The 23,656-nt window shown below is 43.1% G+C and overlaps 5 protein-coding genes across 5 annotated transcripts; 3 read left to right on the forward strand and 2 right to left on the reverse strand.

The window, feature by feature from the left end:
• Positions 1–546: 546 nt before the first annotated feature.
• BCIN_03g06430 (hypothetical protein) lies at positions 547–3,381 on the reverse strand. Its single transcript, XM_001555383.2, has one exon. It carries the CDS (start codon positions 2,659–2,661, stop codon positions 847–849), a length of 1,815 nt encoding a protein of 604 aa, XP_001555433.2. The 5' UTR covers positions 2,662–3,381; the 3' UTR covers positions 547–846.
• Positions 3,382–4,856: 1,475 nt separating this feature from the next.
• On the forward strand, positions 4,857–6,694 carry Bcgpi18. The gene is made up of 3 exons (XM_024692073.1): positions 4,857–5,254; positions 5,304–5,910; positions 5,960–6,694. Exons 1-3 carry the CDS (start codon positions 4,936–4,938, stop codon positions 6,381–6,383), a joined length of 1,350 nt encoding a protein of 449 aa, XP_024547846.1. The 5' UTR covers positions 4,857–4,935; the 3' UTR covers positions 6,384–6,694.
• A 119-nt stretch (positions 6,695–6,813) lies between these two features.
• On the forward strand, positions 6,814–10,352 carry BCIN_03g06450 (hypothetical protein). Its single transcript, XM_024692074.1, has 5 exons — positions 6,814–7,569; positions 7,655–9,308; positions 9,531–9,592; positions 9,646–9,759; positions 9,823–10,352. The coding sequence occupies exons 1-5, from the start codon at positions 7,309–7,311 to the stop codon at positions 10,099–10,101; spliced, it is 2,370 nt and encodes a 789-aa protein (XP_024547847.1). The 5' UTR covers positions 6,814–7,308; the 3' UTR covers positions 10,102–10,352.
• A 7,059-nt stretch (positions 10,353–17,411) lies between these two features.
• On the reverse strand, positions 17,412–19,571 carry BCIN_03g06460 (hypothetical protein). The gene is made up of 2 exons (XM_024692075.1): positions 18,774–19,571; positions 17,412–18,702 (listed from the first exon to the last, which is right to left on the reverse strand). The coding sequence occupies exons 1-2, from the start codon at positions 18,957–18,959 to the stop codon at positions 17,821–17,823; spliced, it is 1,068 nt and encodes a 355-aa protein (XP_024547848.1). The 5' UTR covers positions 18,960–19,571; the 3' UTR covers positions 17,412–17,820.
• A 279-nt stretch (positions 19,572–19,850) lies between these two features.
• Positions 19,851–21,790, forward strand: BCIN_03g06470 (hypothetical protein; the record flags this gene model as incomplete). Its single annotated transcript, XM_024692076.1, has 3 exons — positions 19,851–20,466; positions 20,515–20,838; positions 20,912–21,790. Exons 1-3 carry the CDS (start codon positions 20,017–20,019, stop codon positions 21,788–21,790), a joined length of 1,653 nt encoding a protein of 550 aa, XP_024547849.1. The 5' UTR covers positions 19,851–20,016.
• Positions 21,791–23,656: the final 1,866 nt, after the last annotated feature.

Consider the following 23,656-nt stretch of genomic DNA (forward strand, 5'->3'; position numbering starts at 1 on the left):
GGGTACCAGAAGCTGTCGACAGGGATTATTGGAGCGCTGCGTGTAGTGTACGGAGCAAGAAGGGAAAGAGTGGCGGTGTTTGGTCTGATGGATTTGTAAGTGCATTCGAGTAACAGAGTAGCACCGGTGCAGGTAGGAACGGAGGTACCAGTCAGGACGGGGCGGAGGGAGGCTCGAAATGATGTGGTCTTGCAACAAATGTGATATGAATCTAGATCCAGCCTTCAATGGTTCGTATGCCAACTCTAAACAAAGAGAGAATTTCCGTGCGTCACTCGATCAGTCAGTCAGTCAGTCAACCAGCCAGTCACTCAATCACTCCATTCACGAGAATGGATGGAAGGGAACGCCAGAGGTTATTTATGCACAAACGGAATTCTTGCTAGGCATTGAGTCGTACGTAAGGTTCACATTGATGAGTGTCGAGACAGGTACCTGCTAGCTGGGTTGCAACTTGTAACAAGCCTACGTGATCACGACTGCCTTGAAGGAACCCCAAAGCAAGCAAACAAGCAAGCAAGCAATCACTCCAGCAAGCATGCTGACTAAACACGAGATGATAAATAACATGCCGTTCATTGTTGTAATATTCCTACCTCGTCGATAGAGCCTACGAACTTTACTCTGTTTGAAAAATACAAGTAAGAGCACACGGAGTATCATGTTGTGTTCCCAAGAAAAACGAATATGCCGGGGTGATATCTACAAACGCCAAGCCAAACACACATCCAATGTGCCTCATATTCCAAAATTTATATATATACCTGAACCCAATGCTTTTTACGATAATAACGCCAACATTAATGCCGCCCAAAAGTATTGATACAAAAGTGTTTGCTGTTAATATTACGATAGGGGAGAACGAGAAGAAGGTCGACGGCGAATACAGTTTATCAACGATCTCCATCGGCTGTTCTTCCGTTTCAGTGGAAGAGGTTTGCTATGGGCATCTTCGCTCTGCCCATCCATGATTTTGTTGTCGGTGTTCTGTGTAGCTGTGCTTGAAACCATGTGAGCAGACTGCACTCTTCGATGAGGAGTCTGCGTCGGTGACGCAACGGCACCTAACCCAGGAGGACAAGAAACACGGTTCGCGCTATTTGCCTTGAAATTTGGGCTTTGACTATTCTCAGGAATTTGAGCTATGTTTTCTCCTTCACTATCGCTGGCAATTGTGTTTATCTTGCGACTTGCTGCCCTTTGCATGAACGCGGCACCGGTGGATGTGGCTCTCGCTCGCCTTGGTGATGTAATCGTATCCTGTGACGAAGACGCTGTAAGGGAATTCGCTTTACCAATATTGAGAATTTTTTCACCAATAGCCCCAAATGTAGATTCTGGCGTGCTTGAACGAGTAGAAGTCAGAGAAGTAGCAGGCATTGCTCGCATTTGGTCTGGCGTAAATGAAGATGCTCTGGTTCTCCCGTTCATAGAGTCTCTTGAGTGTTTACTTTGGCTGAAGATAGCCATAGCATCGTTGTATTTGAAATAAGGAGACCAGCCTTGGCGTAAAGAAACCCATATTCCCGTGACTTGAATCAGAGTTCTCGTTGTCTCATCCATGAGTTGAGGCATTCGCTCAATGATCGTGTCCATCCCGCCATCTTCATCGTCGAGTTCACCGGATACCTCACTCACCGGTGTCGTTGTGGTTTCTGTTCCAGGCGGAGGAGATAGTGAGGTATAATAATCCGGGATATCCAATTTTGTTTGAGTAAGAGTCGCCAAGATTGCGTGTCGGCGAGAATTTGGGTCTATGATACTGAAATTGAATTTGACATCGTTATTAGGCAAATCGGAGATATTGTGATGGTATGCTTTTTTCACCCATCGAATAGTGGTCACCTTTGCTCCTGATTCGTCAAATTTTGTCATTTCATAAGAACCTGTTGGTAGTGGGCTTGCGAACCACACAGAACCATCACCTAAAACTATTTCGGCTTTTCCTTGAGAGCCCCCTTCATCCTTGGGCATTTGGCAAACAACTGCAACAAGATCTCTATTCGAAAATCCCTCTTCATCAGAATCTGTATCGTCAATGGAGGGTTCCGGTGTATCGTAGTCTTCGCTCCTGACAATCATTATGTCGTTTGCACCCAATACACCTTTTCCTCTAAACGCTCGAGGAAACCTCTTAGCCAATCTGGAGACAAAAACCGTTGAAGGAAGGACGTCCAGTGTAGGTCTGGGCCTTTTATCGACTGACAATAACTGCAATTGCATTAGCAATTTCGGGCGAATATTCAATAACCGTTGCTTGTGTGTCAAAGTTGGAGCTGGGTGTGCCAAGCTGTATGTTGTGCTAGCTTTTGATGATCTCTTGCGCCGCCGACCTCCATTTGTTGTCCGACTTCCTTCCGAGTTCGCAATCGATCTGCCATCTTCGCTCATTCTATCCGTTTCGGGCTCCTGAAATCGAACGGTGTGCACCTGTTGATGTTCTAACTTGCGAGGTATATATTCAGATAATGCTCTCGAGGGTCGAGTTGATAAAGCCGGTATTGGATTTTCATTAGTTGTGGATAATTCTGGGCCAGGATTCGAAAAAGGTGACCTATTCAAAGGTGATCTTCTAGGCATCAAATCGCTGCGTGGCCGAGCAGGAAGGCTAGAATGCGAGTACTCATGGTTGTGCATGCCGGCTGCTGAATGTAAAAGCATATTGATGGGAAGGGACGTCCCAGCAAAGGGACGTCCTCGTGTGCGAGGGTATCCGCGACTGCGAAGCTGCTCTTTCGAAGGATCTGAAAAGTTTCGAAGCTTTGAGGTCGCTACTAGGTTTGATGTTCTCCGTATGCATGGAAAGAGGTGAAATCGTAGGGCTGGCGGAGAAAGGGCTAGAAAAAATGTATGTATGAAGCCAAGGAGGTGAATTGATTCAATGGCGGAAACCTGACGATAGCGATATTGCTTGTTCCCAAATTCGCACAGATGCAAGAGCCGGTGGGATAGACTTTGTATTGAGAGTGCTTGTGGTCAGACGTTCGCTGGAGACTGAAGACAGGTCTTACAACACCCGAGATGTATTCACATAGTCATCATTGTTCGAGAATGTCAGCAAATTCCGCACAGCGGCGTGAAAGTTGAAGGAGAGAGATAGATAGATAGATAGATAGATAGATAGATAGATAGAATGAGAAGCAGGCAGAATCCGAGTGGAAGAGCTGGATGTCAGCAATAACGTCTAAATATGTATGAGTTGGCTGGGAACTAATCTGGGAACCTCCAATCCCTTGGGTCAAATAAACTAAGTTCGAGTGGAGTTCCAGACGGAAAGACCGGGTTTGACAGTACCTCTTTTGTATGTTTCTGAAATGCAGCAAATAGACGTCAGCAATTTGGAGCAGGTAATCCTTGATCAGGTACTTGAACATCCCTTACAATGATCAGCCGATGCTGCATATAAATACCAGTAACCCTACCCGCCATGCGAATTTGGTCTCCTAGGCTCAGTAAGAGCCCCACCCAACGTACAATGAATGCTGGAAGTTATATCAAAACTCTGCAAACTGTCAGTTTATTTTTCAACCCTCCGAGCCTCTCCACACGGTTGCATAGAATTTTCATTTTTAACCCTCCGAGGAGCCTTCTCCACACGACTGCATAGAATTTTCACAGACGGATGCACGATTGGCCTCGATGAGAGAAAGAGTTTGTCATTGAGGGATGCGTTCGTGGCAGAAAAAAGAGGTCGGTGCAAGGAATCTTCTCGGTTTCCTCGGATTGGGTCCGACATCCGAAATTTCTGTTTCATAGGCTAGAGCAAGAATGAGAATGCTACTAGGTAATGATTTATATCAACAGAAGATGGGACGACAATCAGCCGACGCTTATTGCAAGAGTGATTGTCGTAATAGGAAATGATGTAGAAAAGTCACACTTACCTATAGTACTAGGTGACATCTAGGCAAGGTCATCACATTCATTCTGATCAGCCTTTACTCATAACAGACTTGGAAATACACGTTTTGTTGTGTTACTATCAAGTGATCAACTACGGATAATCCTCACGGACTTCTGGAAACGTTTTCATTTTCCGGTACTTCACACCATATACACAATGTTCCCCAGTAGGTGTTGCTGCAATCGCAGGGGTCTCAATGACTCGATCTCGATTCACAGATGATCAATAGATACCTAGATCTTCAACTGGTGCGCTGTGCTACACGACAGGCCTCTTCCTCTATGCTTTTTTCTCTCTTCGTATCAGGATCTAGCTAATGAGATTCTTCGAAAGGAGTTTGAGGCAAGAGGCGGTGGTTGATTAGAGCCTTGACTGAAGCTGATCATGAAATCTATCTAATGAGATTGGGATAAAAATAGGCTAGTTTCAAACAGCTAATAACTTCCGATCAACCAAAATTTGGTTAAAAACCCCTCAAGATTTTTTTGAATGAAAGAGGGATGTAGATCTTGTCTCCTGTAAAAATATCTTACATCGACTCTGTACTTCAGGAAGGGCATACGAAGTACACCACTCATTAGTTTCTACTACCTAAACACCGATATCCCCTCAATTCTTCCTCTCCTCGGGCCCTCCTAGCCACCGAGATCCCTCGTATCCCCTGTTAATAAGCCTGATTAGCCTGAGCTTGTGATCAACATTTTAACTTGTTTTTGTTTACTCTTACTCTTGCTCTGGTAGAACTTCGCACAACAAGACCTTAAAATCTTGGGTCCTTAATATATCCATGAAATTTTTGAATCGTACAAGATCCATCAGCTTGCAAGGTACGGAAATTCTTACATTTCCGTTATAGATTCGAATCTCTTGGCATCGAATCCCTCGGGTAACCTCTACTTAGCGAGATGTAAACATCTCTTCACCGCTTCCTAATCTTATCGTAACCCCTGTCGAGGAACACACGAGGAATATGATTTGAAATCTTCTCTCCAAAGGGCTGAATCCAACTGCCGAAACCTCATTTCGTCATCATGGCTTCAATATATCTTCATCCGCTTGGAGCACCAGTTCGTACCTTGATACTATGTTTTATACTTTGGAAGATCTCGCTTCTGCTCATTGCAGCTTGTAGTCCAGGGCCAGGCTATGACACATCTACCAGTCTGTTACTGTCGAGTCTGCATTCAATCGGAAAAAAGAAGTTACCGTCGGTAGTGCAATACCTCATCGGCAAGTTGGTAAGATGGGATGCAATTTACTTCGTACATGCGTCAAATCGCGGATATGTCTATGAGCAAGAATGGGCGTTTGGGTGGGGCTTTACCCGCGTGATAAAATTTAGTACTATCGGTAAGTATAGAGATAACTGTCCGTCTGTATGCGTCGTTGACCAAGGTAGGACTTGAATACCTTGGGGTACCCCGCTACGATGGGCTGGAGGGACTGGTGGGGATCTTGATTGCTCATGTCTCCCATCTATTTTCTACTCTTGTCCTGCACAGCCTGACCTTAACACTCTTCACATCAGAGAGATTTGCTTTGGTTACTGCTCTTCTGCACATTATATCACCGGCTGGAATATTTCTGTCTGCTCCATATGCTGAGAGTTCTACTGCACTATTGACCTTTTTGGGAGCATTCATTTTTGCGAAAAGTTTTGAGTCTGGAGAGAGCAACAGAACTTTAGGCCACGACCTTCTTATCCTCATTTCTGGCGTAGTATTCGGACTTGCTACTACTTTCAGAAGTAATGCATTGCTCAATGGACTTCTCCTGCTTGAGGAAGCATTCAGAATTCTTTTGAGTCTGAGTAATGGGTTCAACATATTCGCCGTTCGCCGCCTCATCATCACTGGTTTGGGAGGCATGTGTGTTGGGATTGGCTTCCTCACACCACAGTATATCGCATATCAAGAGTATTGTGGGGTAACGGACATCGTGAATCCAAGAATATGGTGTTCAAATACCCTTCCAAGTATATATGCTTTTGTGCAGGCCTTTTACTGGTATGTCGTTGAATCTGATGGAAAATAGAGCGCATCTAACATTCACTAGGAATAATGGACCGTTCAAATATTGGACAGTTTCGAACATACCTCTGTTTTTACTTGCCATGCCTATGATGGTAATCTTGGGAATATCTGGCAATGAGGTATTACGAGACTCTCACTTCCAACAAATCCCAGTCACGCCTCGGAAAGATGTTGACCCGCCAGTCAATGGGATCCGACAAGGCCATAAAGTCCAGATCGTCCGGAATTTAGCGCTCTCACAGTTGCTTCTCACGGTGTACACGTTGATAAGCGGTCATGTTCAGATTATTACAAGGATTTCATCATCTTCTCCTGTGTATTTGTGGTATATGGCGGCTTCGGTTGGGAGAGGAAAGGGGCCAACAGTCACAATGGTTGGGAGGTTTATGATAATATATGCCGGCATCCAGAGTGGTTTGTTCTCATCATTCTTACCTCCTGCATGATATGGAAACAACAGTTGGGGATTCGTAAAAGTTGGGGATGATGCTGGTATTCTATTGGTACATATCAAATGGGGGAAATGATAGACGAAGTGACAATTAAAACACTGGTAGGCTACTTATGAGCTTTCTCCTTCCGTCCGTCAAAAACGAAAGAAAGAGAAAAACGGTAGTTATACCAACGAGTAGGTGTTTAACAGTAGCCAATCGGAAAGCTGCATCCTTTTTATCATTGGCTAGTGATCAGTAAATTATCCCCAATTCGATACTTGTTACATTCTTTAGACCACCTCAATAATTATAGAATTAACCCATTCCAATCGGAAAGCTGCGTCGATTATTAGATGTATTTTCACAAGGTTTACCTTCATGTCGTTAACCGCCTAAGGCATCCCCCTAGCTCGGTTTAGGACCTAGCTGCATATTTCGAAAAGTGTTCACACTTCACACTTCACACTTCACACTTTATTACTCCTGCCAAAAAATCATTGCATTAATACAACTTCCTACGGCTATTATATTTCTTTTTCCACTCTTTTCTCTTGACTTGTCTTCCAGAAGACCCTTCTCTTATAATCTATGCAAGACTCCTGAAAGAGGCCTTTCGCATACATACATCAAGGTTCAAGGGAAGAGAAGAAGAACAAGAAGCAGAAGCAGAAGCCCGTCAAGCTATTTCGTCATAATATGATACTGCAAAGTTGAAAAATTTCCAAATATCTAATTCGGCTGCACCACAACACAGTCAATCAATCAATTATTAATCGTTCATTCATTGTGAATATTCACTCTTACAAGTCTTTTGACTATATCAAATAAAATCCTCTTACAGATTACTTCTAGGAAAATAAAATATCCAATATAGAACAAGTCGTCGAACCCTGGACTCAACAAAAGACAAGCAGCTTGACAAATTCTTGTTGCAGCCATGTGGCCAGCAAATAACGGCTTTCCAAATAATGGACAATATCAATCAAACTCCTTCAATCAAGATGATCTATCTGGAACTACACCACTGCAGTCTCCTTTCTCTGGCGGTGCACCAGGTCCCAATTTCTTTCAACAGCCAAATATATTACAATATGACGAAATGAACATTGATGGTTACAACGGCTTCTCTCCCGAGATTCCTTCATACAATCAGGCAGCTTTCGCACAAAATCAATTCATATCTCCCAATCGACCACCAGTAAGTGCTTGGGATAGACGATCTAACTTTTACTTCAAACTTTAGGGACCAAGCGCATACAGCTAACCTCTACCTACCTGCCCAGTACTCCCCTCAATTGAACTCAACTAATAACAGTGTGGCCCCTCTTACTCCTACGCCGACGAAAGAACAGCTTGCTGCCAAAACTGCCGAATTAAGAGCAAGATTGATGAGAGGAAAAGAAGGCCGAGCCAACTCAGCTACCCCACCAGTTCCTGCGCCGGCAAAACAAATAACTGCGATAGAGTCGTCGAGCTCATTGCAACCATCCCCTAAGAGTCCTGCTCAAGGGGTAATTATCGACGAACATTTACGCCGGGAAAAAGAGATAAATGATCTCATTTCTGATTATTCTGAGACCAAACCAATAGCAGAACCAAAAATGAACCCTGTGGCAAGAATTGGTACCGCCAAAAGAACACCTCCCATCAATACAAACATTCTATCTACGAACTCCCAAAGTTCAGAAACTCCTACAAGAATCAAGAAATCCAGCGATGATCGATCTAGTAATGGCTTTTTAGCAGAGATCGAAGTTAGGAATGTCAGAAATGGGTCGATGTCGGAAGGAGAGATACTAGATGAGCCTAGCCCTAAGAAGCTTCCGCCCACGGAGCCAAGAGGAACTCAGATCAATATAAAGTCGGCTAACGTTAATGAGAAGTCTCTTAAACCGGAAGATGAGCGCGCCATTCGACCAGCTTATATCCGTGTAAAGGCTGAAGAACCTGGCCCCCTGACTCGACGTCCAGCACAAGCACAGCCATCAAAACCCGAACCTCCTCGTTTTCGAGACGAACGTAGAGAAGAGGGCGATTATCGACCAGAAAGAAACCCAGCCACCGATCATAGATATGAAAAAAGGTCGCATCAAGACACTGACAAAAACCATCACCTACGCAGATTTTCTCGTGATAATAATGATGATTATCGCCGTCCCGAGACTGCGAAGGAAGACGCCAAATCTTCACGAGAGTCTAGACCACCAACACTGGCACAAGTTCTACCCCATGACACTGATTTGAGGGAATGGCTAGACATGACTCAGTATCATGATGTAGTACACAGAAACAAGTTCTTAAAAACTGCACGAGCTCTGAAGGAATTGGAAGAACAAAAAGCGAAGCTCTTAGCAGGTATACAAGACGGTCAAAGTCTTGTAAATTTTAACGTAGGAACCTTGATGAACAGCTTGATTCAACCTCAGAATACCCCAGCGGTAACGGAGTCTACAGATCTTCATGATCGTTTAACATCTAACAAGCGCAACTACAGTGAAGTCCAAGATTCTCAGGGGGAAGCAAACCATGGAAAAGTAGCACGCCTTGAGGATCGAGAACATGAAAATCGCCGTCGACAAAGTTCAGTAGACTATGATACCTCTCGCCGCGCCAATGGTGACCGTGGAGGTCGTTCTTATTTTGAAGAGTCTCGTAATCGTGGTCGAAGCCGCAGTAATGATCGTGAAGTGTCCCCCGGTCTAAGGACCTTCGAGAGCAGACCCCCTGCACGGACTGCACACGAAAGATCTTTTGAAGTACATGGAAGTTACAGAGGAAAAGCCTTTGATCCAAATTATCGAGGTCGAGGAGGTCGGGGAAGAGGCCGTGGTAACTGGGAGTCGCATGATTCAAGAAGTGAAGTTGGATTTGGATCGCGAAATGCGCTTGGCAAACCTTATAAAGACCCAAGAGGTTTTGATCGAGGCGGGAAAGGTGGTCAGTGAAAATCACCCATCTTGTCCGACAGTTCTGTTTATCTTATTTCAAGTCAATAGAGATTGCTTTAGTAGCGCTTTCTTGATACCCATGCAATTAGTTAAAAAAGGATTCTATCTGAATCACTGTCTTGTTTGCTGTGAAGTTGAGTGACGAGTGTCTGCCAATACTTATAGAATATTCCTGAGGAGAGTTGAGAAATTCACATACTAACGCTATCAGATACAAGATACTTCATAGTAAAATCTTTCAACGATGAGAATGTTATTAAATGTATAGAAGATGTGAGTGGGCTAGAATCAATCAATTGAGACCGATTCGACTAATATGCAAAAAGGGTATTTGGACCACCCAAGCACAAAATGGACCGATCTTCAAGGAAGCCTTCGAGACCTGCAAAAACGTCATTCTTATCTTCTCAATCAACAAAAGTCGAGCTTTTCAAGGTTATGTGTGTTTCCCCTCTCCGATTTTCCTTCCCCAATTCCCCAAACTCATTATATGAAACCAATAGGCGAGAATGGAAACCCTCCCCGGTGCAATCCAAATTCCTTCCTGGCAAAATTCGATTAACTGGGAGAGCGCCGGAGCATTTCGAGTTCGATGGCTAGTCGTTTGCAATGTGAGGTTTGGGAAGATAGGACATTTGAGGAATGGATTGAATGACAATTTACCGGTGCTGATTGGAAAGGATGGACAGGAGGTTGAAGAAGGGTGTGGGAGGGGATTGTGTGAGTGTTTGGATGGGGAGGTGGAGGAGGTTTTGGGAGATTGGAGAGGTGGTGAAGAGTGAGGGGGTGAGGAAGGTAAGTTGGAGTGTAGAGGGTAGAGGAAAGTTGAGAACGGGGAGGATGAATGGGGAAGGAATCTACTATGGATTATCTTGTAAGTGAATGGGTAGGATTTCTAGTCCTGTTATTCGTTGTTTATAGCCCTTCTTTCTTTGCCTTTATATTTAATTACGCCTTGGAATTTCCATCGGCCAGTCAATATAAACATATACACACATACATACATACACACAGAAATAAAGTTACATTATTACTACTAGTATTTTTGTCGCTAGGTATCTGCTTTCATAATGCGTACACGTGATGGGATATATATATATTTGTGTTTCACGAGATGTCTTGGGAGTCGGTAGTGAGATTAATTGATCCTGACAGTTCTTGAAATCGATTCGTTTACACTGATGATGAGATGTTTTACTTAACCATTGTTCCTATTGGGTTATTTCCCGGGTAGAGTTTTGCTTGGAATATGTTTGTTCATGGACGTGTCGCTTGCTTTAGAAACACCCGCTGATGCTCTTGCGAGAGTTTTGCTTTCTCGGGTATATATATAAACCCATTTCGTGAATCACTCTAGCATTGTTTTTTTTTTTTTTTTTCGACATATTTGCTGAGATTTATGGTACATCAAATCAGGCCCGTAGAAAGTGTTTGCATTCGTATCGCATGAGATTTGGATTTATTCCATCTACTATCCACCGGAGCAAAAATATTAGAGAAATTAGCACAGGCTACCGAAGTAGATGCTGTTTTGCTTAGTATGATTCCTAGCGATAGCTGTACTCTTATGCGATACTAACATGGAAAGCACGCCTGTTGCGCAGTTTAGCTGCTTTTGGTGCGATTACAGAGAATGGATAATCCTACACACTGTCATCTTCCTGTGCATTATTCGCAGACTCGGACTTCACAAAAGAAAGCGTGACTTGGTGATTCTGAGCACTCCTCCCCTCTGCTGAACGGGAAAGCTAATTCGAGCTTTCGCATAGTGCGGATTTTCTGGGCCTGGCATACTGGGCATTACCGAGATTTCTCGCGGATACAAAGTATATGAATCCGAGGGATCCGAAAAATACTGCGGTCCAGACTGCTTTTCAGTGTCGAGATAAAGATTTGTTTGGGATTCTTGGAGAGAAACCTGAGACGGCGCAGGCGTTCGCATCGCTGATGAGGAAATTGGCGGAGGAAACCTCGTTAGTGCAGGATCTTTTCCCCGTGGGACAGTTTTTGGCTGGGGGATAGTTCTTCCTCGGCTCTGTGGGTGGATGTGGGAGGCGGGTATGGTCAGAAGACTGTCGCGTTTAGATCTGCGTTTCCGACGTTGGGGGGGTCGGTTTGTGGTGCAGGATTCGGACCACATCATCCGCGGCGCGGATAGGAAAGAGGGAACCGAGTATATGGTTCATGATATTTTCACTGAACAGCCTGTTATTGGTAGGTAAATCTTTCAATTTCAGCTCCACATCGTGTATAGGAATCGCGTTGCACATCCACATCTACATCTGCTAAACTTCCTGTGAAATAGGAGCTCGAGCTTATTGTATCCGTCAGGCCCTCCGTGATTTTCCTGATGATGAATGTGTAGTTATTCTTACGCGGTTACGCAAAGCGATGAAGCAGGGTTACTCCAAACTCTTTATACACGAACAGATTGTACCGAAATCGGGAGCGCCGGTGTGCACAGTGACGCAGGATTTTAATATGATGACGCTTTTGGGAGCGGCGGAGAGGACGCTAGATTGTTTTTCGCATGTGCTTTCGAGGTCGGGGTTGAAGATTTTGGGGTTTTATTCGGCGCTGGATGGGGTTTCGGAGGGGCTTGTGGAGGTGGAGGTTAGGGTGTGAGGTTGGGGTTTGTTTTGGATTAGATAAGATTGAGGTTTATGATGAATTGGTTGCTGTGATCTCTACTAGGTAGGTACTAGTAGGTTCGTTGATGGTGGCTGGTGGCGAAGTCATCTGTTCAAGTTCAGAATGCAAGTTAATCGAAACTCACTTCCATTGAAGAACATCAATTTCGGTGTTAATCCATTTCAAATCGATGTAATTACTTCAAGGTTAATCTATATTTATACGGCACATTACTCCTCTCTATAAAATCTATCTTCCTTGGGAACCTGTTCTTCCTATAGATCCTACCTTTTCTACAGAATCTACTCTCCTTATAGAATGTATTTTCCACTTATAAAATTTGTTCTTGTATCCACTAATTGTGATGCTACTATATAATTTAAGGGGCATGAGAGTAAATCGTCTTTCAATTCTAGGGCATGATAGTAATCAAATCACTTTTGGAAGGTATAAGAGTAATTTGGCCATATTTATATCTATACCAGCAATCAACTCCGAAGCTAGATGCGCATGGCTTTCTTGGCAATAAAGCTGTATATTTCCTAGCTGCATGAGTATTACTAACTCGATATCACAGATGTGTGAAACCAGATCTGGTATTGGCGGGGCTATATGGTAGTAAATTGCCACTTTAGGGGATTCGGGACATCTGTCAAAAGCGAAGAATCACGGAAGTTAAGCAACGCATATTAGATAAATTAGTTTCATATAGAACTCGGCAGTCGTCCTCCGCTTCCATCTTTGTCTTCTTTCACAGCTAAAAGTATACGAAGAAGGATTCGATAGCCACCAATAAAACTCTCTCACGAAAGCAAGAAAAAGAGCTATGCTCGAAAGATGGAATTACATTCTTCGGATGATTGTATGAAAAGCAAACTGGTAAGTATGACTACAGCAGAAACGTTGAGATGTGTAAAAGATACTCAACTGTGCCGCTGTGACTACAACCAAGATGCTGAAACAATGGAGCTCTTTTAATCTAGTGCTTATTTCCAACACAGATGTGCCCCGCATTTCACATGAGTGAGTAGCTGGAATTGGAGAACGCTATTTGAAGTTGCAAGTGGTGGCTTGTTGGTGATTGTAGTGCAGACTGCAATTGGTTCTCAATGTTTCTTCAGTGCCATATTAGCACGGTAAATACCAACATCTCGATGTATCCCTGATTATCATTAGATCCACGCTGCATCTTTTTCTAGCGAAAATATCGCGCCGTGAGCCTAAGAGACTTCCTGTCTGAAAACAATCTTTGAAATCTTTCTTCTCATAGATCATGAAATTACAGTTACAAGCTGGAATTCTCACATTGAGTCCAGATATAGCCGTGAACGCAGAAATGTAATCGATATAGACCAAGAAGTCAAGACTTACTGATGTCGTCAGCTACTTCTACCGGTATTTCCAAGATTTATCTTGGTTGTGGGTAGTTCGTTTGAGGAACTAGCCTGACAACGTGTCATGGAAAAGCATTGATTTTCTGAATTCAACTCGTAATGACGTGTTGCACGATTTTCGTGTTAATAACTACTACCATGGGCTCCTTTGCCTTTCAGAATGCTTGAAAGTTATGAGCTGGACATTAAGTGGGAGTTTGTCCCAAGTCCAAAAAATCTTCTGATCAGCCCAGTTCTGCAACTTCTTTCCGCTAGGAACTTGGATGTGGAAGTTCCAAATAAGTCGCGAGGGAATAAGTCGGATCTCCATCCAAGCAAGTGGCTGACTGATACAATTGTGTGACCCTAGTGAAAAGGGATGAAACACGTTTTTGGAATCAGCTTGCTTGTTTATAGAGGTTCGACCCCCAGGTTTGTTCAACCATCGTTCGGGTATGAATTCATCTGGTGAGGCAAAGTTGCTTGAAGAATGAAATAGAGACCAGCATGCCACCGAAACAATTGTGCCTCCAGGAACAAGGTGACCTGCGATTGTAGCACCTCCACTCGGTACTTCGCGCCGCAGACTATCCGGGAGTTGGGGAGATATTCGTAACGACTCGTTGATCACCGCCATAAGATATGGCAGTGAAATTGTTGACTCGTTGGTTATTTGCTCTTCCTTGATGAATTTTGTGCGAATTTCTCTTTCCAAAGTCTCTAGACACTTGGGACTCTCAAGTAAGAAGTGAATCGTGGCGGTCAGAGTAGTCGTTAATATGCTTGTTCCTCAACAAAAATATGTCGAAGAACTCAGAAACTTACCATCATCAATCACTAGTCCAACAGTATCACATGCTCATAACGTGTAAAGAAGACCGGCGAATCTAATCGCCCATGAATTCATTTGTCCAAACCTAGATGGGCTATTGCCTATTAAACAGCGTCCGAAGCACTTACATCTCAATTCTTTGGTTCCAAACTCAGGAACCGCTCAAAATTTGACATTCAAGAGTATGGGCAAGGAATCAAATAACGCTATATTGTCCCGCCTGGGTCATGCTTATGCACTTGCTGATATATGAAGTCGGCACATGTTCAGGTTCATGCACTCACACGACTCACTGGTGGTTCACCTACAAATGGGTTACACTAATTACGACCCTTGAATTTGCGAATTGGTGTACTATGGTAGCTTTTATTTCTCCGTAGCAAATCGATTCTTCATTGGTAATTTAAAGACGCTGCTAAGCTGTATTCACCAGCTTTTCGTGTCAATTGAGAGGCTTGTAATCAGTATCGTCGGCATTTTACCAGCCAACGTCTTTGATCAATTGATGTCCACCACGTCGCTGCCTGCTTTCCGTGTGAGGTTACAGTGCGTCATCTTGTAAGCGAGATCCTTGAATATGCATGTATCTTGTCGTGTAATTATCCGTGAAGTTTGAACCGATAGATGTAAAAGTAACAACTAGGTAAACCAAATCAAACCTCGCCTTTCGCGTTTGACTTCTTTTATTAATACCTTGCCACAAACTAGCATAAGTCTTAATACGTACCATAGATGAAGTGCCAAAAGAGATGTGTGTCTGCAGAATTTCCATTAGAGCGCTTTAACGTGGATGCTTTCTCTCACCCAGATTATAGCAGACATGATTCTGTGAGCCGTGAAAACTCTCCTTGTTATCAGAAGTGAGAATTCTTAGTAATTAATGTCGCTAATCTATGCGTTTAGTTTCATTTCAGAGGTGGAAATTTCCTTGAAGAGAATATTGGCTGCTTTGATGTACCTTTCTTCTCCATGTCCCCAGCCGAAGCAAGTGCTACGGATCCTCATCAGCGCAAGCTTCTGGAAGTAACTTATCGTACATTAGAAAGTGGTATTATATCCTGCTCCCGCAGTTTTTGGTTCTAGAGACTGAGATTTCCTGGCAGCTGGTCAACCAATCGAGAAGGTCGCAGGTTCCTGTACCTAAGTCTATACAGCGAGCTTTGCAGATGACTGCAGTCTGCTCCTTCATAGAGACATTGATAGACTAACTACTTATGCCCTTACTGGAACGATCTCATCTTTTCTTGCGAATCGATTAAGTTGGTTTTATGATTTGAGGGGAGCCAGTCTCAATATTGATACTGCACGCTCTAGTAGCTTAGTAGCTATTGATCATGCATGTCAGAGTCTTAGGAACAGAGAATCAAGTATGGTAAGAATCATAAATATGATAGTTCCAATGATAATGTTTTCTGGCCGCTGATCAGCTAGCAATTATCAGATATGTTATTGGCGCTATTTCTGACCATTCAGCCTGGAAAATCTCCTATTACCGTGAATTGCTTTTCACAGTCACTATTCAACTCTATTGTCTATAAAGGTGTTATGATTACCTTCGGTATCGTAAATAGCCAGGTTTTGCCATACTTTACACATGTAGACTCACTGTTTGGAAATTGTGAAGTTGTTGTGGCGTGTATTAACAGCCCCAACAATCTAACTTTATCAGGCAGAGAGGATCAAATACTTACATTGATGACTCTCATGGAAGAAGCGGGTATATTCAATTGCCGACTTCAAGTCAACGTGGTATATCATTCACCACAAATGGAGGCGATAGCCTCTGAGCATGGACAGCTTATAGAATTTTTAGATAAAGGTATTCTCCTAACTAAGCCTTGCGTGATCTCATCTCTCAAAGCTCGCCCTATCGGAATTGATGAAATTTCTGACATCCGATACTGAGTTTTGAATATGATAATAGTAGTTCGTTTTTCCGAGTCAATTAAACAGTTGCCCAGCACAAAAAAACTAAAACGGGTAGATTCCATACTGGAGATAGGGCCACACTCAACACTTCAAGGAACTATCAGAGAAAGATTGAAAGATATCACAGCCAACGGAGCAGTAGAATACTACTCATGTATTCAGCGGTCAAGTTCCACATGCGAGACATTCTTGACTACCGTTGGTAAGCTACATTGTCGGGGACATCGCGTAGAGTTCTCAAAATTAAGCGAGGCTCCACTCTCGAAAGATGAAGGTCTGCTCGAATACCCTTTCGATGATACACATACCTATTGGCCAAATACACTTCAAGACTTCGGATATAGGTTTCGTGGCAAGCCTCGAAATGATCTCCTAGGAACGCGATCTACATATTGGAACCCTCTTGATGCTAGGTAGCATAATACCATCAAGTCGACTGAGCTACCTTGGGCCAAAGACCATGTGGTGAGCGAGCCCATTAATTTTGCTTGTGAATAACGCTAACTGCTAATTATTCACAGGTCAATGGAACTATTATTTGCCCAGGTGCCGGAATGATTATTGTGGCCATAAAAGCTTTGAAAGAAATTTGGGAAGATGCTCCCAATATTTCGAGCTTTGAAATTCGTGATGTACTGTTTCAAAAACGACTTATCATTTAAGTAGATTCAGCCAAACCAACTACGCTGCATGAAACACATATCAAGACACACTTGCTCGCTATCGACTCGCTAATAGACAACGCGCAGTATCTCTCAATCTCGGACCCATAAACGAGGATGGGCCTTCTAGTGGCAAACCCTTTTTTTTGAGCACATATTCAAGAGCGATAACTATATCCTGCAGTCCGGGGCCGATCTTTGTAACCTGCTTGATCACTTTTGCAATCTGTCTTGATATATTGTACCCAACTCCTAATGAGCATCAGAGACCCTCTTGGAATCCATTCCCAAAACCTCGAGGAACGGCAATGGATGCATAATAAGCTCTTTTCCCATTTTTACACTCGAGGGATTAAATCTACAAACCACACATCAACGCAAATCTCGACACAACAAGACGATATCCCAATTCTACTCACATAAGCAAGACCCGATATATCTACATAGGCGAACATTATTACGCAAGCTTTGATCAAAAAGCTTTCCTCGATTCTGTCGGCGGAAATCGAAAATTTAGAGGAACACAGACCGCTTCATGCTTATGGCATAAACTATTTGGTAGCAGGGCATGAATCAAATTTTAAGGATACATATATCTCGATTTTCAATTAAAACCGCGTAAAATTTAATCAACATGGTTTGACAGTAGAGATCTACTTGCGCGATGAATTAGGTATGAGTTTGAGTATTGGGTGGGTTTTGTTAGATAGAAGTCAATATCTCGAATGTCAACTCTACAAATATTATCAATCATGCCACTGAGCATCTCCCCGAGTCCCAGAAGACAAAGCGGTAGATGCACCTTCTACCAAAACGAAACATCTCACGCGCCTCCTGACTGCTTTACATAAATTAGATGTACCAGTCGAGGACAAGACGGTGAACGATGCAGGCTCAAAGACAGCGATACATCCATTAATTACCCCAACATCTTGCGCATTTCCTACTGAATAGTGCGTGTTGAGTAAGAGACTAGCAGGTTTTACATATTTCTCTATCGCCGCTTCCCTTTTCCGGTCCCGAGATCTGGCTATTTCCCTCCATCTACTTGAGATACCAAGCCCCTATCATATTCTACAACAAATCTTTGAATTTACCCAATGCAGGAGCCTTGCTACCCGAGAATTCTGCAGTCAGCCCATCGAGTGCAGCAAAGTGCTCTGCATATTTCAACCCTTTCTCATTCTCCGCAACGGTCTTCTCCCATGTCCAGGCACCCGGTCCTTCGGCAATTTCATTCTGCTTGTCTTTAGCTTTTGCAGCTTCACCAACAAGAAGAGCAGTTGATTCCCCGGAGACACTCATAGTAGCCCATCCACCTGGTTTCTCCGGCAAAAGCCCACTCGAAGCTAATAACACCTCAGGATGGATCGTCATTCTACCCAACTTGATGACGTATTTACTAATGCCAGTAGCCAAGATATACTTCTCCTCAATATTATCTGCATCTTCTTCCTGCGCCACGAACCTAGCATTGCGTCCACCAAACCAAGACCCATCCCCCAAAACATAACCCTTAGGCTTAACCTTCCCTTTCTTCACAAAATGCGTAACAATATAAATCCACTTCTTATCCCAGCACAACAACCGACTCCACATCTCATACGACCCATACGGGGCAACTTCCTTTCTGAAACTACAGCTCGTACCTCCCAAGATGATACCCCAGCGTCCCCTCATCTTCTTCCCATTAGCATCGAGCACCAACCCCGTCTTCTTGTTGTTTCTTAATGCATCGATACCAGGCTGTAGCAAGCATGCAACGAGATGTGCACGTGTGACATCAAGATCGGAGAAGTACGTCGAGTTCGATTTATGGGCATTGTAGTCGCATTCCCAGAGCGTGGAATGCGAGGGGTTGATGATAGGAAGAAAGAGAGATGCAGGGCCTAGCTCTGCGGGAATGTATCGCTTACTGAAAATGACGTGTTGGAATAGGCCCTTCAAAACTCGGTACTGGGTCTGTTAGCTTCTTGTACCTGGATATGGATTCTTGGAGAAGTTGAAATGGAGGGGTAATCACATACGTGCCAGACTCCTGGGAGATTTTTAAGATTCCCAAGAAGTAAGATAGCAATAGCTATGCGCGAGTAGCTGCCGGGCCCGGTGACTGTGTTGATGATCAAATTTTGAACACTGGTGTGAAATACACCGATTGTGACTGCGATGCCGGTCGCAAAAACTAGCGATTTTAGAGGTAGAAAGCTTGCCATAGCGTCGTTGACTGCGATTTTATAGATTTAGCAGTTTGCAAACTCAAACAGAGCTGCAGTACTCTGATATTTGACTCTTGATGCTGCATTAAATGTTTCCAACTTTAAATACCCTCAAACCGAGCTTTTGGGCGGCGTAGTTGTAACATGGCGAGAAATTGTTGGGACATTATTGTTGAATCATATTGGATTGGTTGGAAAATAAATATTTTAGTTTGGATATATCAAAATCAGGTATTAAAATTATATCATCACTAAGATTAGATATATCTATCTAGATAGATATTCTTTTCGATTCGTCTAAATCGGGTAGTTTTTAGCCTCATTGGCAAACGCAACTAGATGGCGCAGTAATAACTAGTCCCAAAGGTCTAGAGGGGCTGAGCTCAAACATTTTTCATTCCCGGTCCCCAAAATGTGGAGATGTATGTAGGGGTAAAACCTGGAGATAAATGTCAGATACAACCCAAGGTATGGTGTCTTTTTGAGACAAAAAGTGACAAAAACCAGCCTTTTAATGTAGATTGCTAGTTTTTTAATATAAATCGCTAATTTTAGATACAGATTACTAATTTCAATTGTATAATTGTATAATCGCATAATTGCACAATCGTATAATTGTATTAATGATTTTTTTTAGAAATTCTAAAAATTTAATTGTTAAGAAATTCTAAAATAAAATAAAAATTTAGAAATTCTAAAAAAAATTATTAGTATGATTATACAATTATATAATTATACAATTATACAATTGTACGATTAAGCGATTAAACGATTTTGCGATTTTGTAATTATACAATTATATAATTATATATAATTATATAATTGAAATTAGTAATTTATATTAAAAACTAACAATCTTTATTAAAAAGCTAGTTTTTGTTACTTTTTGTCCCAAAAAGATGTTATACCAAAACTTATATCTCATGCAACCCCGAATTTCTCATTTCGCAAAATTACCCCCCACACAATGTAAGACAGTAAGAAATCTCCCGATTTGACAAACTGAAAAGTATTCAGGTTCGAACTTCGAAAGACGCAATTCGGCAGATATCATATGCTTGATGTAGCATGGCAGATAACGGACCTGTCATTTGCAGATGGGATCCGCAGAATGACGAATGAAAGGGGAGTAGATGTGATACTCAACTCTCTTGCTGGGGAAAGTTTATTGGCCAGTTGGGATTTGATTGCACCATATGGAAGATTCATTGAGATTGGAAAGAAAGATATCAATGCGAACAGCGACTTGCCAATGCGTCCATTTATGCGGGGAGCGACGTTCGTTTCGCTGGATGTTTCACGCAAGATTTATGATATGCCGCGTGAGGTTATAGGACATACCAAGAAATTGCTTGAGATGGTTAAAGATGGCATTCTCCAGCCTGCACATCCTGTACATATACTGTCAGTGTCTGATATACAGAAGGGTATGAGGATGTTACAAGACGGTAAGTTGATTGGGAAGGTCGTTTTTGATCTTGACCAGCCTCATGCGTTGGTCCCAGTAAGTATAGCTTTGAACTTATCTGTTCGTTTACTGACGTGCTCTTAGAATATGCTCAGGACAAAGCCGAGTTTTTTTTTCAACGAGGATAAGACGTATCTAATTGCTGGTGGAACTGGTGAATTGGGACTTGCAATCGCGAGATGGATGGTCGAGGAAAGAGGATGCAAGAATCTTCTTCTTTTATCCCTATCTGGTCTGAAGAGCGAAGTAGCCATCAGGACGGTAAAGGAACTTCGTCAGACTGGCGCAAGAATTGAAGCTCCTCCATGCGATATAACAAAAATAGACATACTGCGCAACATATTGAGGAAATATGCATATGATATGCCACCCATTGGAGGTTGCATCCAAGGATCTATGATTCTTCGAGTACGTATCCCACAGAAAGGCTCCTTCGAAAGATAAATTTTTCAGTTCGTCGAAACTGTACTAACAAGATCAGGATACCATCTTCTCAAACATGACCCACGATGACTGGCGCACAAGCACAGACCCCAAGACCATCGGCTCCTGGAACCTCCACACTCTTCTCCCCCACGGCCTCGACTTTTTTGTTCTCCTCTCCTCCGTCGCAGGAGTTCTCGGTTCCGGCGGTCAAGCCAACTACGCTGCCGGAAACACCTACCTTGACTCTCTCGCACGATATCGCGTCTCCCGTGGTCAAAAAGCCATCGCTTTCAACCTCGGCGTCATGCTCGAGAACGGCTTCCTCGCATCCAAGAGCACATTACGTGAGCGTATCCTTGCGAACGGTGTACTCTCTGGCGTTGCACCCAGACAGTTTTTTGCCCTGCTTGACAAATACTGCAACCCGAGTTTAGATGTTCTCCCCATCGACGAAAGCCAGCCCATGATCGGACTTGCATCGCCTGCTCAGATCTTGAAAAGGGCACCAAAATATTCTCCTTTCCCTACGCTCCCATTCTACCAGTATATTATGTACCGTGCACATAAGAGCGCACAAGCCCAAGTTGGGGAAGTGGATGGATCAGCAAAAATGAGACACGCGTTTTTGGCAGCCGAGACGCTCCCAGAAGCTGGAGCCATTGTCGCTGAAGCTTTCCGTCAACGCTTGTTGGGCAGTATGCCTGGGTCGGGTGAGAGTGTTGTGAGTGGAGATACTGAGGCGCTGAACAAACAAATCCGCTCGTATGGGGTTGATTCGCTTGTTGCTATTGAATTGAGAGGGTGGTTTGCTAAGGAGTTTGGGGTCGATGTGCCGATTTTTGATATTTTGGGTGAGGGAACGCTGCTTAGTATTGGGATATCGGCGGCGGCGAAAAGCTCACTGCGCGTGGTGGCTGATGCTCCGACCGAGTGAGTTGGAATTTTTAGAGTTGCAGAATAGACTGCAAGCCCGATATAACGATTAACTACTTGAAAGTAGAATAATAGCCTTTCGAAAATAAGATGTATCTATTATCTGAATAAATTAGAGACTGTCTTCAGCGCATTCTACTCGCAATGTCTCGAGCAACATAGATTTGACCATATAGATCCGTAACATCAACAAAAACCTGCAGGGCAGTCTTCGTATAATTATCAAGCGTCTTGCTGAGCTCTTTGAAAGCCGTGCTCATACACGCTCTTTCACATTCTGCCATCTGATATAAGGCAGCTTTCCTTTGGGTCTCGTCTGCATAGGTATTATCGGTTGAAAAGACTTCTGCATTAGTGTCCCCACAGAGATTGAATTCGTAGAAGTTAAGGCTGTTGAGATTTTGCTCCAGTCTATATCGATTTATCGATGCAAAGTCATTATATTGGCGGCACATAGCAGCCAAGTGACGACGAAGATCTTGGGCAAGATATTTCTGTTGTATGGTGGAGGAATTTTCGTGGCGGCTTGTATTAGAGGAAATGAGGCACGAAAAGTAAGAAGATGAATATAGGCATGACGTATGCGCTGCAGAAGTCATATGAACCCAGTCGAAATATGTCTTACCAGGTTTAGAGAAGTTGATAACCTCTATTGGCTGGCTATCCAGTGGGCTGTATTCACCGAGCACTCTATTGTCGTGAATTTGGTTTAAATTTGCGATGATGAAGGTCTCGAATTCTTGGCGAAGGCCAGCCCCTTAAGGATGGACCTTAGGGTTACTGAGAATATGAGATAAAAAACGCCGGAGGATCGTTTCCATATCATGGTTGGCGTCGTCACCATTGATACCTTCAGTTTCTAAATCATCTGCATGTATGACAGCTTCGCTATGATTGAATTCGGTGGGCGTGGGTTTGCCGTAGAATTTCCCTTTTGATTGAACAGCAATTCTACGAATCATACACTTGGCGGATTCGAGATCATTCTTGAATTTATCATGGACCGCAGTTTCCATGAATTCATCAACCTGGTAATTTAGCATAGACACTATCATCACATCCCACAAGAGTTTGTTTGACAAAAAAGCTCCAGAATAGTTGTTGCAGACGGTCCAAGTAATGGGGATGTATTCCAGATACGAATCTTTCGCCATATTCTTGTGTGGAAAGACCATGTGTCTGGCTTTATTAAGTCCTGGAAGGAGCTGGTGCCCTATGATAGATACTTGTATTGCCCATTCAGACACTTGACTAAATATCGGAAGTTTCGAAAAGAATTTTGTAAACCTTTGCACTGTAGTTTCATTGACATTAGTGAGTTCTATAAGCTCAGGCGACCATGAATGGGGGTCCTCATAAAGGTTTAGAGCCTCGTTGTATGCGGCGATACAGTACGCTGGAGACAGAAGTCCAGATCCATAAGTCAACTTTGCAACCCAGATATAATTTGTGTCACCCCAATGCATACTGTTCTTGGCGGGATATTCTTGACATTTTTGAACTGCTTCCATTACTTTTGATACCATCTTCTGAGACCAAGGGAAGGAGGAAGAATTGATCAGTGTAAGTAGGGCAAACGAACTAGTCTCACATGACTGTCCCCATGAGCCATCTTTATTCTGCCAATATAATGTTCGGATAAGCACTTGTGTCAGTATTAGAGAAATCTCTCTGGTCAGATCTATTGGCAGAGAGGTTAGCTTTCCCTGGCTCCACAATATGAGAATTCTGCGAAGTGTTTGAGCCAAGAGCATCGTCGGGTATTGTCCGGAAAGATTCTGAAGTTTCGGTCAGCGTTAAAGGTTTGTCAGGATGGACTGGGCTTATACATGCCCATTTGTCTTTAACTTTTCCATGAGACCATATT

Source organism: Botrytis cinerea, chromosome 3 (assembly GCF_000143535.2).
Source record: "Botrytis cinerea B05.10 chromosome 3, complete sequence".
Taxonomy (NCBI): Eukaryota; Fungi; Ascomycota; class Leotiomycetes; order Helotiales; family Sclerotiniaceae; genus Botrytis; species Botrytis cinerea.

Coding starts and splice junctions, on each gene's coding strand:
- BCIN_03g06430 (XM_001555383.2), bottom strand. CDS start 2,661: ATGCTTTTACATTCAGCAGCCGGCATGCACAACCATGAGTACTCGCAT.
- Bcgpi18 (XM_024692073.1), top strand. CDS start 4,936: ATGGCTTCAATATATCTTCATCCGCTTGGAGCACCAGTTCGTACCTTG. Junction 5,255..5,303: donor GATAAAATTTAGTACTATCG/GTAAGTATAGAG, acceptor TGACCAAGGTAG/GACTTGAATACCTTGGGGTA. Junction 5,911..5,959: donor TTTGTGCAGGCCTTTTACTG/GTATGTCGTTGA, acceptor AACATTCACTAG/GAATAATGGACCGTTCAAAT.
- BCIN_03g06450 (XM_024692074.1), top strand. CDS start 7,309: ATGTGGCCAGCAAATAACGGCTTTCCAAATAATGGACAATATCAATCA. Junction 9,593..9,645: donor TTATTAAATGTATAGAAGAT/GTGAGTGGGCTA, acceptor ATATGCAAAAAG/GGTATTTGGACCACCCAAGC. Junction 9,760..9,822: donor GTCGAGCTTTTCAAGGTTAT/GTGTGTTTCCCC, acceptor TGAAACCAATAG/GCGAGAATGGAAACCCTCCC.
- BCIN_03g06460 (XM_024692075.1), bottom strand. CDS start 18,959: ATGGCAAGCTTTCTACCTCTAAAATCGCTAGTTTTTGCGACCGGCATC. Junction 18,703..18,773: donor ATCTCCCAGGAGTCTGGCAC/GTATGTGATTAC, acceptor TAACAGACCCAG/TACCGAGTTTTGAAGGGCCT.